This window comes from Fundulus heteroclitus, chromosome 19 (genome assembly GCF_011125445.2).
Source record: "Fundulus heteroclitus isolate FHET01 chromosome 19, MU-UCD_Fhet_4.1, whole genome shotgun sequence".
Classification (NCBI taxonomy): Eukaryota; Metazoa; Chordata; class Actinopteri; order Cyprinodontiformes; family Fundulidae; genus Fundulus; species Fundulus heteroclitus.
The window spans coordinates 23,940,068-23,953,582 of record NC_046379.1 but is presented as its reverse complement, the minus strand read 5'-3'; the positions used below and the strand labels follow the sequence as shown (position 1 = coordinate 23,953,582).

Sequence of the window (13,515 nt, the reverse complement as noted above, 5' to 3'; positions counted from 1 at the left end):
AGAAAAAACAACCACCTTGACACACTTGGAGGTGTAAACATTTTTTTTCTCTTCACCTAACTTTGTGTTCAGACAAAAAAAAAAACATAATTTCAGATTTTTATGATTACACTTTGCCTTGCAAAAGTATTCACATCCCCTTGATTATTTTCATATATGAACATGTGAAAAGTTCAGCCACTGCAACTTAATTAGCAAATAAGAGTCAACCCTATACTGTAACCTCAGTATCTGTGTCTGCGAAGGCCTAAGAGGATTGTTAGAGAACATTTGTCAACAACATCATGACAGGCCATCCAGCTGCCAAATTGTAAGCATATGGCTGTCCACAAAAAACTGACAGGCCAAGAAAGGGTTGCATTATTCAGAGAAGTGGCCAAGAGGCCCATAGAGCTCCACCACAGCTCTGGTGGGCGAATCTGGTAACCCTCTTTGAACCTGACCTTTAGGAAAGAGTTGCAAAATTTTTGACCAGAAATTGCCTGCAAAACAAACACCCTGAACAATAAAATATGGTGTTGGCAGCGTAATGTTGGGGGAATGCCTCCCTTTGGCTGGGACCAGGGAGCTGATCAGAGTTGACTGGAAGCTGTTGTCAGAAAAAAGGTGATTCTACATGGGGGCTGATTAACTATGCACCCCATTTGTTAATTTTACTGCATTTTACTTGCATTCCACAATTATGCTCTACCTTGTGTTTGTCTATCTCAACACCAAACCCAATAAAATACATTTACGTTTATGATCGTAACTTGACAAAATGTAAAAAAGATAGAGGGTTAGGAACATTTCTGCAAGTCACTGCGAATCTCTTAGGAATATTGCTTTTACAGTCTTCGTTTCTCAACTGAGCTGAACACCTAGGGTGTACTTTCAGACTGATCTGCTCTGACAGAGCAGCACAAACACGAAGAAGTCATTTTAGGGGACAGAGAAGAAATCCGCACTATAGCTGGTGGCCTAAAGCAATCCACATAGGCGTTGTTGTTCTTTCTTTTTTTCCTTAAACTTGTCATTTCTGTGCAGTCAGGTCTGATCCATTAAACTCCACCTGCCAGCCTGTGTGTTTCCAAAAAGCCTGTCGATGGTTTATTCATTTTAAACACTACAGAACTGAGTTTGGGTGCAACACATGCCACGTGTATAAAAGAATACAGTCAGTTGTATAATGACTTTTCAGATCTGATAGAAACATTTACTTGACAAAAAGAAGAAAAAAAATAATAATCTGACCTGGTGTCTGGACTAAAATGTAGGAATAACGTGGTCACTGAAGATGTGAGGGTGGGCTTCATTTATGCTCCAGACAAAAAAAACAAAAAAAACAAACAATGGAAAGCTTCTTCTGCAACTTCCACTTGTGCAAGTGGACGACAAGCGTACTCTCCGTCCGTGCTTGCATAGCCTACACATGAGAGGAGGAGGGCTGGGAGAGGAGGGGGGGTGGGGGGGGGGTGGTTCAAACTATCGAAAAGAAAAAATATTTCTGCAGTAACCTAACGCGACCGTCTCACAGTGTAAGAAACGTCATCATGCGCCTCTTTGAGGTTCCCGCGTCCTTACTGATCGCTGCGAACGGCTCAAATACAAGATGAGACCTTTTTCGATTAAAGGCGTTCTCCTTACAAAAAAGTTCTACACAAAGGAATGCAGTAGGTCCAGTAAACATAGATGAGGCTTTTGTCGTCGTCGTCGTCGTTAGCTGCATCGAACGTGGAGCCGCCCTCACAAGCTCCCTAAGCCTTGAGAGCGAGCTCCCTGCAGCGGACCCAAAAGCCGAGAATTTCGCAGTGCTCTTTGTTTCTGTAAACATGTTGATATGTAAGTTGGTTAAAGTTATACCCCCTTTTTTTTCCTTTTTTTATGTTTTTTAAATCATTATTATTTCTTCAAGTTTAAATCAAAACACGCAGCCTGAAAGAGAAGCCAATTATCGGTGTAATGAGGGCGGGGACTTTGACCTTTCTTGTGAAAGGGCAGCAGTAGGCCTGTGATGTGATCAAAAGGAAAAATCATGTCCGCACGAGAACATTTTTATGCTCAACGCCGCGAGTCACCGAAGCCGAAACACGGCGCAGCGTGTCGACGTGAAACCTCTTCAACCCACGGCTACGGCCTGAACACCTTTCCGACAACTCTACTGTCACAAACGCTTTTCGGATGGAAGGAGGGGTGGGTGGGTGGGTGGGTTTTGGGGGAGGGGGGCGGGGGGTGGAAAGCATGCTCCCACGTTACCGGGGGTGAACTAATGATATAATGCGTCACATACTGTACAGCCCATGCAACAATACTAAATGAGTTTTCGATTTGTCTTTTTATAGCCACCTAAAGATGCAAAAAAAAAAAAAAAAAAAAAGTTAAGAGATTATATATATATTATTTTTTTTTTCCGACACGTAATATATGCATGCAAAGAACCTACTCTTCTTGGTTCCACTGAGTGAGAACATCTGGAACAGACAGGAGTCTTTTTCTATTCTCCGAGAGCTCAACAAGTCTGGATAGTAGAGACAGTTACAATTATCATAGGAATTATCGATTCGTTACTATCATGTAAAGCATACAGTAGTTGCAGCAGTGAACACTGGGGGGGAGGGAGGGAGGGAGGGAGGGGGGGTCTAAATACTGCAGAAACAAAACCGAATGCAGTGCTCCACTGTTATACAAGCTAAAGGTTGGATGAGAATGTACAGGGTTATTGTGCACGAATCACATTGGCATGTCTGGAAATAGAAATCTGTGATATAGCTATTTTTCAAAATTATTCTGCATTTGACATTCTCATGCATACGACCACAAGAAGCAAGTCCATTGAAAAATAGTCCAAGCATTTTGTTTTTCTTATTATGTTGGGATCTTTTTTTTTTTTTTTACTTCTTCCCCTCCCCCTGTGGAAATGGCAGAGAACCTAATGAGACATTAAAACGTGTGCTGCTGTCCAGAGAGTGTGGATACAGACGGTGGGGTGGAGAGAAAGAGGCGCAAGCAGGAGGGGGTGGGGGGAGTGAGTATGGTAGGGGGGGGGGGGGGCTTCACTTCTGCATGTCACACTGCAGCAGGAGCACGATGGACGGGTCGCTCTTCGCCGCCTCCTTGAACTCCTCCAGCGTGATCTGGTCGTCGTTGTTCTTATCCATTTTGCTGAAGATCTTGTCGACCCTCTGCTCCGGTGTCAGGCCGTCCTCGTTCATCTTCATCATGATCACCGTGCCCACCATTTTGTAGATCGCCTGCGGGTGCGAGGGAGTGAGAAATTAGCCGAGGAGTGAAGCTTTGTTATCTAATGCAAGCGAGGCCTACGTGCTTCCAGAGTTGCTCCGGATGAATGTGTGCGGTTTTTAACAAGCGGTGTGATGTAACTGCAGAACCGGAGCGCGCCCTCATTCTCTAAATCCCCCAAAACGGGCTGACTGTGTACATGAAGACGTCGCTTGACTTTAAGATCACAAGTCATTTGCTTACACACACACACACACACACACACACACACACACACACACACACACACACACACACACACACACACAGTCCCAAGCGATACTATGAATGATTTTTTTTTATTGCAGTAGTATAAAACTAACCTGACTCCGCCAGATGGATTTGCTCCGCATATCCATCTGGAAACCTTCCGTTGAAGTAATTTTGGGAAGGGGCGAAAATACTGGTTAGCTGATTGGCCTATGTTGGTGATAGACGGGCCAAATAAACCAATCAGATCAACGAAGCATACGAAGCATACAAGCCAAGCTACTCTTGGTAAAGGCTCGTTAGCTCAGCAAAGAAATACTCTGTAATTCCGATAAAACTTGCTCGATAGCCACGCTATCACTAGTTTCATCGGCTGAAGCCGCCATGTTCTTTAGACTGAACTGTCGCGCTTCTCGTTGCGTCACACCTCAACCCGCCTCAAAGCCAACGCTAATTGGACGTTCGTTTGGTGAACTGCTCCAAATTTTCTTTAACGGAGAGTAGCCAGACTGATCTGCGAGTGAAACCTTGAAAGCTCGCGAGATCAGGATGGTCTCACGAGGCTAGTATAAAACGTCCAATGGTAGGAAATAATCATTTTTTAGCAAAGCCGTTGTTGACTCAATGCCTTTAAAATAAAAGTATTGGAAGCTTTTCTAATTTCCCGTTTGACGTCGCAGGAATCAGTAAAGCATGACTTTATGTTTCCCTGGGGAATAAATATCATGCAACGGCAAGTATTTTCCATTTATTTCTTGCAGGCGGAACTAATGTAAACTCTTCGCCTGTTGCAGCCGGGACTTGTTTCGCCGTTTGCATATTGATCAAACCTGTTTTCAAATGGCGACAGGAAGAACGCCTGGTTTTAATTGCAGTGTGCTCTAATCAGGTGATTCTGTTGAGCCGCCGTCCACGACACACGGTGCAGGAGGAGATTATTTCACCAATAGTTTTGACACAAACTTAAAAAAAAAACAATGCAGCAACATTCAAAGCAACAATGACCTCGGGTCTACTCTGACGACAGTATGTCTCAAACGCACCAAGAGAGAAGAACTGGAAGAGATGAGAAGGGAAGCGGGTGGACTCGCTGATAAAGTTACAATGAATGGTGACAAATTAACCGGACGTTTCCCTGGAAGAACGACGCCGAACTCTTCCAACTGGTTCAAACTGGTCGTTTGGGAGGGAAACCTAGCAAAAACGGTTTCTGGCCTGCTATCCCAAACAAACACATGTCGGCTCTTCCAAACTTCACTGCAACTTTAACTGGAGCTGTGTTCTTTGGTCAGATGAGCCAACGATTGAGCATTTTAATAACGAACACATTCCAGGTTATTTTAGTGCGAAACACACAATTAAAATATGGAAACGCCCCTCGTACCCACTGTTGAGTATAGTGCAGGATTTAGTGGTGCTGTGGGCCTGCTTCTCTTCCCAAAGCTCTGAAAGGGTGAGATCTCCTGCTGCGCTTATCCCTCACATCCACAAGCGTCCAAAAGTGGCCATTTTTAAAATCAAAGTGGTGAGACCCGGGTTTGAATCCCAGTCAGGGCCTTCCTGCATTTAGTTTTAATGTTTTTCCTGTGCATGTGTGGATTCTCACTGGGTACTCTGTACAAAAACACGTTAATTGTCACTTTGAATTGCATTCATGCTAGAATGTGAGTGTGCTTGTTGGCCCAGGGGCCTTCTGGCATTTTAAAGACTGAAAAGGAGCTACAATAGTTTGGGAAGAAGCGTTAGCATAGCGTTGCTTTTGCCACGTTCAGGATTTCAATGTTATTAAAGCCGACATTGCTGACACCTGTCAGCGTGGTGGTAACCTCATTTTTGAACAGAATCCCACAGACAAATGCAGGTGCAGATATTTTTCAAAAGGGAGAAAAGAACGTCCATTTAAAAAAAAGAAAAAGAAAAATCCAGTGCAGTGTTGCTGAGGCCTTCGATTCCATGGCATCACGAGGCATTTGAAATACCAGGAGGTTTGACATTAAGAATCCGGTGGGCTCTTCCAGTAAACTGAAAATGGGTCGTCGCTGGGTCTTTTGGCAGGATAATGATTCAAACCATCTGTCAAGATCTACAGAGGAATATTTCGGTTGACAAAAAATCTGCCTTGTTTCATGGCAGTCACCGTCCCCAGACCTAAATCTTGTAGAAAGCTGTGGGTTGAGCTGAAGAGAGGAGAGCCAAGAGGACCCAAGAAGAATGGTCAAAGTGTTGATTTTTTTTTTTACCATTTTTTTGTGTAAAATTATTCTATTACAGTAAAATATGATGCAATTTTAAATTTTATTTTATTTTATTTTTTTACCAGTAGCGCCATTCATGCGACTCCAATTGGAAAAGAAAACTTTCAGCATTAGTCTCACCAAGCTCTTAGATGGGAAAAAAAAAAACTTCTTACTCGTTGTTTTTTTGTTTTTTCCTCCCTCTGGTGTTGTATTTGTATTTACATTTCAATAAAACTGCATTTTCTGCATCACTGTGTTCTGGTTCAGCCGCCCGACTTTCTTCAGACCTCCGGTTCATATATTACCATCGGCAAATGTTCAGGGAGGTTCTGACATGCTAACAAAAAATTAAATGAAAGGTTGATGTCAAAGCAGAGTCGCAAAAAAAAATAGGAGCCATAGACAATGGACAATATGCAACAATTCAGTTTGTGAAAACAGATGCAGTCCTTCCAATAGAGCCGTGTGGCAAGGGCCCAAAGATCAGGCGCATTTGATATGACTGGAAAACAGAAAAACACGGCATATTTATCTAAGCTGGTCAATATTGTCAATATTCTCCAGTATCACCAACACAGATCAGATTCGTCTTATAGATTGTGTTCCCTGAAATAGCGTTAAGATATCCAATACAGCTGCAGCTTTGTCGCTGTGAGGCGGTGTGTGTATAGCGTTGCTGCTCTGCAGGTGTGCGGCAGAGCGACGCACAGAACGCAGCCGGTACCCTGACGAGCAAAGGCTTAATGACTCGATAATCCCTCACCTCGATTATCTCCAGCATCTCCACTCTGGTGATTTTGCCGTCGCCGTCCAGGTCGTACATGTTGAAGGCCCAGTTGAGTTTCTGCTCGAAGCTGCCGCGGGAGGTGATGGACAGGGCGCAGATGAACTCTCGGAAGTCGATGGTGCCGTCTCCGTTTTTGTCGAAGGTCCTGAAGGCGTGCTCTGCGAATTTCGACGCGTCGCCGTACGGGAAGAACTGGAAAAACAAAAGGGGGTTGTGGAGATTTAACCGGCGTAGATTTTGTGTGAGCTAAAGGGGAGAGGGGGGGGGGGGGCAGACGGGGCACACAAACCTTGACATAAAGCTGCTGGAACTCGTCCAGGTTCAGCCGGCCGCTGGGGCAGTCTTTCAGGAAGCCTTTGTACCACTGTTTCAGCTCGTGTTCGTTAAACTCTGTGTTCTTCACCAGGTCCTCCATCACCTCCGGAGTCAGCTTGCTGTTTTGCTTTCCCATGATTCCTGCGGTGAAAGAGCGTGTCAATAATTCATCTCGCCGTGTTTGAGAGAGAACTGCGCAAACATCTCGCCAATTATTTATGTCGGAGTTGAGTTTAGTCCTTAATTTTCTTTTTCTTAAAGCGGCACTCCTGCTGCAATGTGGCAGACAGGAGGGCCGTGCAGAGGAAAGCGAGGGGAACCAGAATGTTCCTCTCATTTGTCCGCGGTCTGTTTCAGAGCCGCTGCAGGGACAGGGCTCTGCGCCCCGTCAGACACTCAGAGTTCACCCTCCCCGTTAACTCCTTGAGCCGCAGCCATCAGACAGACTGCAGCAGGACCACCAGCTGCTAAAATGCTGAGCCGCTGTTAAGGTTAGGCGCTACGCTGCGTTGCAAAAGTCTTCACTCCACTTGATCTCGCTGACAATTGGTCATGTTACAACCACAAAGGTCAATGTGTTTTATCAGGATTTCTGTGGACCAACACAAACCAGTGCATCCCCTGTAGATCCGCCCTTTTGCTGCAGTGACACCCGCCAGTCCCTCAGGGTCTGCCTCTACCAGGCTTGCTCATCAGGAAACTGAAGTTCCTGCCCGTTCCTTAATGGAAAGTAGCTCAGACTCAGTAACAACCTTTCAGTTGTTGCAACAGATTCCCAGTTTGATTTGTCTGGACTTGGACTAGACTATTCTAACATTTACTTTGATCTTTTTGGGTTGTTGCAATGCTGGAAGGGGAACCTTTGCTCCGGTGTCAGGTCTTAAACACCAGTTGTGATGGACGGGTGTCCTTCAACTCGTAGATCCCTCCTCGGTCCGAATGGCTCAATGTCTTCCTCAGCATGCCATCAGGCATGTCTGCAGTGCCTCTTAAAAGGCTTATAACAAACTACTTGAGAATTTCTTATACTTTTTTTTATCATCAATGATTTCCTTCTTGCTACTTTTCCATTAAGGTCGGATTTGTGGAGCGCACAACAAGTAGTTGTCAAGTCCTGCTAGCGGGCTAATCCTCTGATTCAGGCATGCTGAAGACTAACCTGACGCCGCCAGATAGATTTGCTCCGCATATCCATCTGGAAACCTTCCAATGAAGTAATTTTGGGAAGGGGCGAAAATACTGGTTAGCTGATTGGCCTATGTTGGTGATAGACGGGCCAAATAAACCAATCAGATTCGTCGTCGCTCGTAACAGAACGACGACAAAAACACAACCACAAGCCAAGCTACTCTTGCTGCTGCAGGTAAAGGCTCGTTAGCTCAGCAAAGAAATACTCTGTAATTCCGATAAAACTTGCTCGATAGCCACGCTAACGCTAGTTTCATCGGCTGAAGCCGCCATGTTCTTTAGACTGAACTGTCGCGCTTCTCGTTGCGTCACACCTCAACCCGCCTCAAAGCCAACGCTGATTGGACGTTCGTTTGGTGAACGGCTCCAAATTTTCTTTAACGGAGGGTAGCCAGGCTGATCTGCGAGTGAAACCTTGATAGCTCGCGAGATCAGGATGGTCTCACGAGGCTAGCTGAAGACATAGAGATCTAAAAATTGCGTAACCCTAAAGAACTTGTGTGTTAGACCCCTGCTCTAACTGGACCGGCCCGTATTTAGCTCCATCCGTCTTCCCGTCAACTCTGGCTTTCCTGAATTGGCTGGAGAAGAGCAGCCCTGCAGCATGGTGCAGTGAGAAGAGCCGTCATCTTACAATTAGAAAATGTGGGGTTTGATTCCGGCTTCCTCTCCCCAGCGCTCTTGAGCAAGGCATTTCACGTGGACTGGTGCCGGCATGTTTGCGAGTGCAGCTGGGTGAATGTGGCTTTTGTGCTTTAAGTGGTAATTTTGACTGGAATAGGACCACATTTTGTCCGTTCCCCCTTCACTGGACCAGAACACCTTCTTCCGTATGCGGCTTGTGGAAATCTGTGAATACGACGTCTCGCGTCAACAGATTCTCCCACCTGGGTTGCAGATTTCTGCAGCTCCTCCAGAGTTACCTCACACCTCTTGGCTGCCTGTTTTGGCGGTACTCTGTGAGACGTTGGACACTTGCAATCTAGTTTTAGAAGCTTTTATACCTTATCTCTGACCTGTGCTCCCTGGTCCCCAGCTGGATTTACACCCACATAACCATTTTACCAGATATTCCTGTGAGATAAAATGAATTTTAAACTGTGCTAAAACACACTTTTTACAGAAATCTGTTTTCCACAGAGCAATTCAGGAATGGAATAAAAAATATCACAGAATTAAATTGTATACCTTCTTTTAAAAGAGCACTGAAATCTCTTTTTTTAAATGTGATGTCTGACTAATGTTTTGCAAATAATGTCAATAATAATAGAATCATAAAATTTTCATATTCTGTATTTATATTTTTTGTATTTCATTAATTGGACCCCAGGAAGATTAGTAATCACTTTAATGGAAACTGTGGGATAATTAGGTGACTTTTGAAGGCGTTGTTTCATAATAAATTTTTGTTTAAGGGTATCAGAATTTAGGGGGATACAAATGCATTCCACACTTTCAGTTTTATTAATCTATAGATTTAAAAAAATAAATAAACAAAACCCGTCTGACTTCCTGTCCGCTCAGCTGCAGATGTGCAGAACTGAACCCAACGCAGTTTGTGGCTACAATGACGTAACATGAATGTGGAGGGACTGTTTATATTTTAGGTTCTTATCTATTTTGTGTTTTCATCTCTTATCAAATTTCACATTAATCAGTAGAAGATCTCAGATGAAACAGTCCTGTTCTGCTTTTTTTGCTACTAGTTATAGAAAAAAAAAGAAAAGAAATGACAACAAACTGATTTGATTTGATCTTCTTCTTGGAGGGCAGCACAAATACGCCCGTGATGCTCGCGTTCTATTTCTGTGGCGCCTGTCGGTGCCAGGCTGCGGGCCCCTGGTCAGCTTTGACCTGGATCCTCGCTGTCAAAGCAGATCCAGTTCACCAAACGTTCGATCGGCGCTATCAGCTTTCCACTGCAAACACCGTCCCATGCTGACGACAATCACAACAAAGCCCGCGCTTTGCTCGTGAGCGAGACAAAGCTGCAGCGGGTCCACGCAGCGGAGCGCTCAGCGGGCTCGGCTGTAATCTGGATCAGCGGGGAATGTGGTTTTTAACGGAGCGCCCTGTGAGTAATGTTGTGCTTAAAACCAGCTGTGGACAGTCCGGTGTGCCAGAAGCTTTGGATTATTTCGTTACCCACATGATGAAGGCACTCAGCAGCGGTTATGGCAATTCCGTCCTCTCCGGAGCCCCACGTTCATGAATTATTCACTCATGATGTGGCAAATGGCATAAGAAGGCCAAAAACAGGCAGATTTTCTGATACATAATCAAACTAACGAGACAGGCAGCTATTCTGCGGCTGTAGGAATGCAGGGGTCAGTGATGGGGATGTCAAGCCCATGAATACCTTTGCATGGTATCTGTCTCTTATTGGGATTTTTGTACCATAGACCAACACAAAAATGCTTGATTGTGAGGTGGAAGGAAAAAAAATATATATATATATATATATATATATTTTTTTTTTCCATGTTGTAAAAAATACCCCAAAATTCTGGTGTCCATTTGTACCCAGATCCTTTAGTGCAAACACCTCAAAATAAAATCCAACACAACCAATCAGAGGACACCTACTTAGTAAACAGGGCGCCCCTGTATGTAATCCGATCTCAGTAGTGACACAGCTTTGACCGTCTCACAGAGCATCGTTCAGTCCAACCTGACAGGGCATCACCCTGTGAAGCAGCCCGCCAGCTTCCGCTTACTCTGGAGGAGCTGTAGAGATCTGTAGCTCAGGTGTGAGATTGTTCTGACAGAGTCAGAGTTGGTGGGAAGGCAGTGGGAGCTAAATAACGAGCAATCCCGGACACTGGAGTGGAGGTTGGCCTTGCAGCAGAACAACAAAAAGCAACATAATCGTTAGTTTAGATGAGAGCACACTCAGGTGTCTCAGGCCCGGCAAACTGTCATTGATTGGAAGGTTTTAAAGACAGGGTGTGGCGTGTAAGACAGTACATGCATATTCAACGATGTTGCTGGAGTATGGCTGCTTTGTCTCTTCTTCTTAACTTCTCTTTTTTTCATCTCTCCATCCCATCTCACTGCGCTTGAGCTGTTTTGCACAGAAGAATTGGTCTTGACATGTGCAGAGCTAGTGGAGCCATACCCCCAACAGACCTTCGGCTGTGATTGGAGCAAAGAGCGGATCTACAGATCATCGACTCAGGTGGGCTGCGTGTAAACGCATGCCACACTTATGTGATTTTTTTTTTTATTGGCACAATTTCCTGCCGCTTCAGTATGGTCCATATCTCTGCAGCAGCAGCAGCAGCAGCAGCACAGCAGGCTGGACAGCCTCCACCACACGCTGCACTGCGTTGCGCTCGGGCCTTCCACAGCAAGCAGCAGCACAAATGTGCGCCGCAGCCAGAAATCAGTGCAAAGCCCTGCGTTTTGACGCTCAGCCCCCTCCCCGGGTCTCGCAGCGCCAGTCCCAGCCCGCATGACTGGCCACCGCAGCCGCGGCTCGGTGGCTCGAACTGCACGCCGGTGCTGCCGTGGATGACCTTGAGGACGAACCGTTTGCAGGTGGAGGACGGGGAGATTGGGCCGGAGCGTCTGCCGCCACTGCGGCGTATTTAAATCATCGGAGTGGGAAAAATAAAAAAAACGCCCAAATCTTGACTGATCACGCGTCGGTTGGGAACGTTTTCTGTCAGACAGGGTGCCAGAAGATGCCGTATGCACCCCCCCCCCCCTCCCTCCTCCACCCCCTTTTGGCGCTTTGGGCAAAAACAAATGAGTTAATGGTATTAGAGCAGTCCGCCTCCTGTGTGAGCGGAGAGGGGGACGCTGCTGCATTCCGATGGAAACGACGCAGTGAGAGCGTCCCCCCCCCCCTACCCCCCACCAGATCCCCTCCATCCTGCACCCAGTCACTGTTTTGCTCTGCTCATCTAGGGCGACAGACACGTGAAAAGGCGATAATCTGACGCACCTTTTTTTTTTTTTTTTTTTTTTAAAGAAGCTACTAAATATTTTACGTCTAAAAGCACAGTCCATCTCCCTCGCTGCCTCCGCAGAGATGCGCCTAAAGGCCAATCATCCCGCCTTAATCCGAGTGACATTTTATTGTTTCATAATAAGTCGCATATCTGTCTTGTTTCTGCGCTTTCGGCTGATTCCAGGCGGAGCGCAGAGGCTTTAGTTTCATGGATGCGCAGGTGCCTCGGAGCCAGCCTTCTCCTCCATTCCCATTCATCATGTAACACATCATGCGCTCACACAGAAACCACACACACACACACACACACACACCCCGACGACTGCATGCAAGAAGAATAAAACAACACGACATGCACACACGCAGACGGCCGCCTCTTACCTGATTAAAGCCTAGATTCGGTGGTTCTCTGTCGGATTTGAGCAGCTCTGCCTTCAGCAAAGTCCAGGAACCAACCCCTCTCCTTCCTCCGATGGAAACGTTCACCTTAAAAACGGATTAGTCTCAACAACGATCGCCTGAAAAAATAAAAAAATAAAAATTCCCGAGCACACACACTCTCTCTCTCTCTCTTTCTCTCGCACACACACACGCACTCGCACACGGACGGCAGTCGCTTATGAAATTGCGGGCTTTTCCCCGACGCTGTTCCAGATGAGGCGCAGCAGGCAGGCAGGGACCGATCCCACGTCTTCGCCTTGTGTGCGGACTACAGGAGCGCGGCGTCACCCGTGCGCATCACAGCCTGGTGGGATGAGGAGCTCGCCTGTGCGCCGCCGCTCTGTTTGGCTCCAGCTGCCTGCTGTCACGTTATGACCGCAGCCTTTACCCGGCTGTGGATGGAGGGGGGGAGGTGTGTGTGTGTGGGGGGGTGTCGTTAAACAGGTGGTGTTAGTGAGGGCCAGGTGAGCGCTGCTGCAAGATTGCCCATTAAGCCGTTCCTCGGATCAATCAACTGCTTTTTTTTGGTTCCTTCATCCTTAAGGTGAATGTTTCATGCCGGCTGCGAACGCAACATTGATTTTTGGAGCAATATCATATATTGCCGTGCTAAAGTATTCAAACCAAGTTTTTCACATTTTTTCCCACAATTAAAAAAAAAAAAAAAAAACTTTAATGCAATTTGCTTGGATTTCAGCAGAGCGCCTCCTCAGCTGCAGCCTCTTTAATGGTTAGTTCTTGTGATTCTTACCCTTCTAGCCACTGAAATTTAAAGGACAGGTTAAGTTTTCTCAAAAACTCTCAATGCGATTTGGGTCTGGACTTTGACTAGGCCATTCTCACACATTAGTGTGATTTTGTGCAGGATTACCCTGTATTTAGTCGGGGTGTAGAGCAGCGGTTTTATCGCTGTACGGTGTCATATTGATTTGTTCGGATGATAATACGATGTTTGCCGATTTCCCAAAGTCTGTTACGATACAGTTTCTATTACATTCAATTAAGTCTGGGATCGATATGACGTGATATCATCTGCTCATCTACCATTGATATCAACTCACAAAAATAACTCAGAATATGATTAGACTATTTAATTTCTAAGCTTTTACAGCTTAGAAATCAAA

General features: G+C 45.7%; 1 protein-coding gene across 1 annotated transcript; it reads right to left on the bottom strand.

Annotated features, from left to right (window-relative positions):
• Nucleotides 1-1,062: 1,062 nt before the first annotated feature.
• Nucleotides 1,063-12,777, bottom strand: vsnl1b (visinin-like 1b). The gene is made up of 4 exons (XM_036151045.1): nucleotides 12,332-12,777; nucleotides 6,782-6,948; nucleotides 6,469-6,684; nucleotides 1,063-3,230 (listed from the first exon to the last, which is right to left on the bottom strand). The coding sequence occupies exons 2-4, from the start codon at nucleotides 6,941-6,943 to the stop codon at nucleotides 3,033-3,035; spliced, it is 576 nt and encodes a 191-aa protein (XP_036006938.1). The 5' UTR covers nucleotides 6,944-6,948; nucleotides 12,332-12,777; the 3' UTR covers nucleotides 1,063-3,032.
• Between the last annotated feature and the right edge of the window lie 738 nt (nucleotides 12,778-13,515).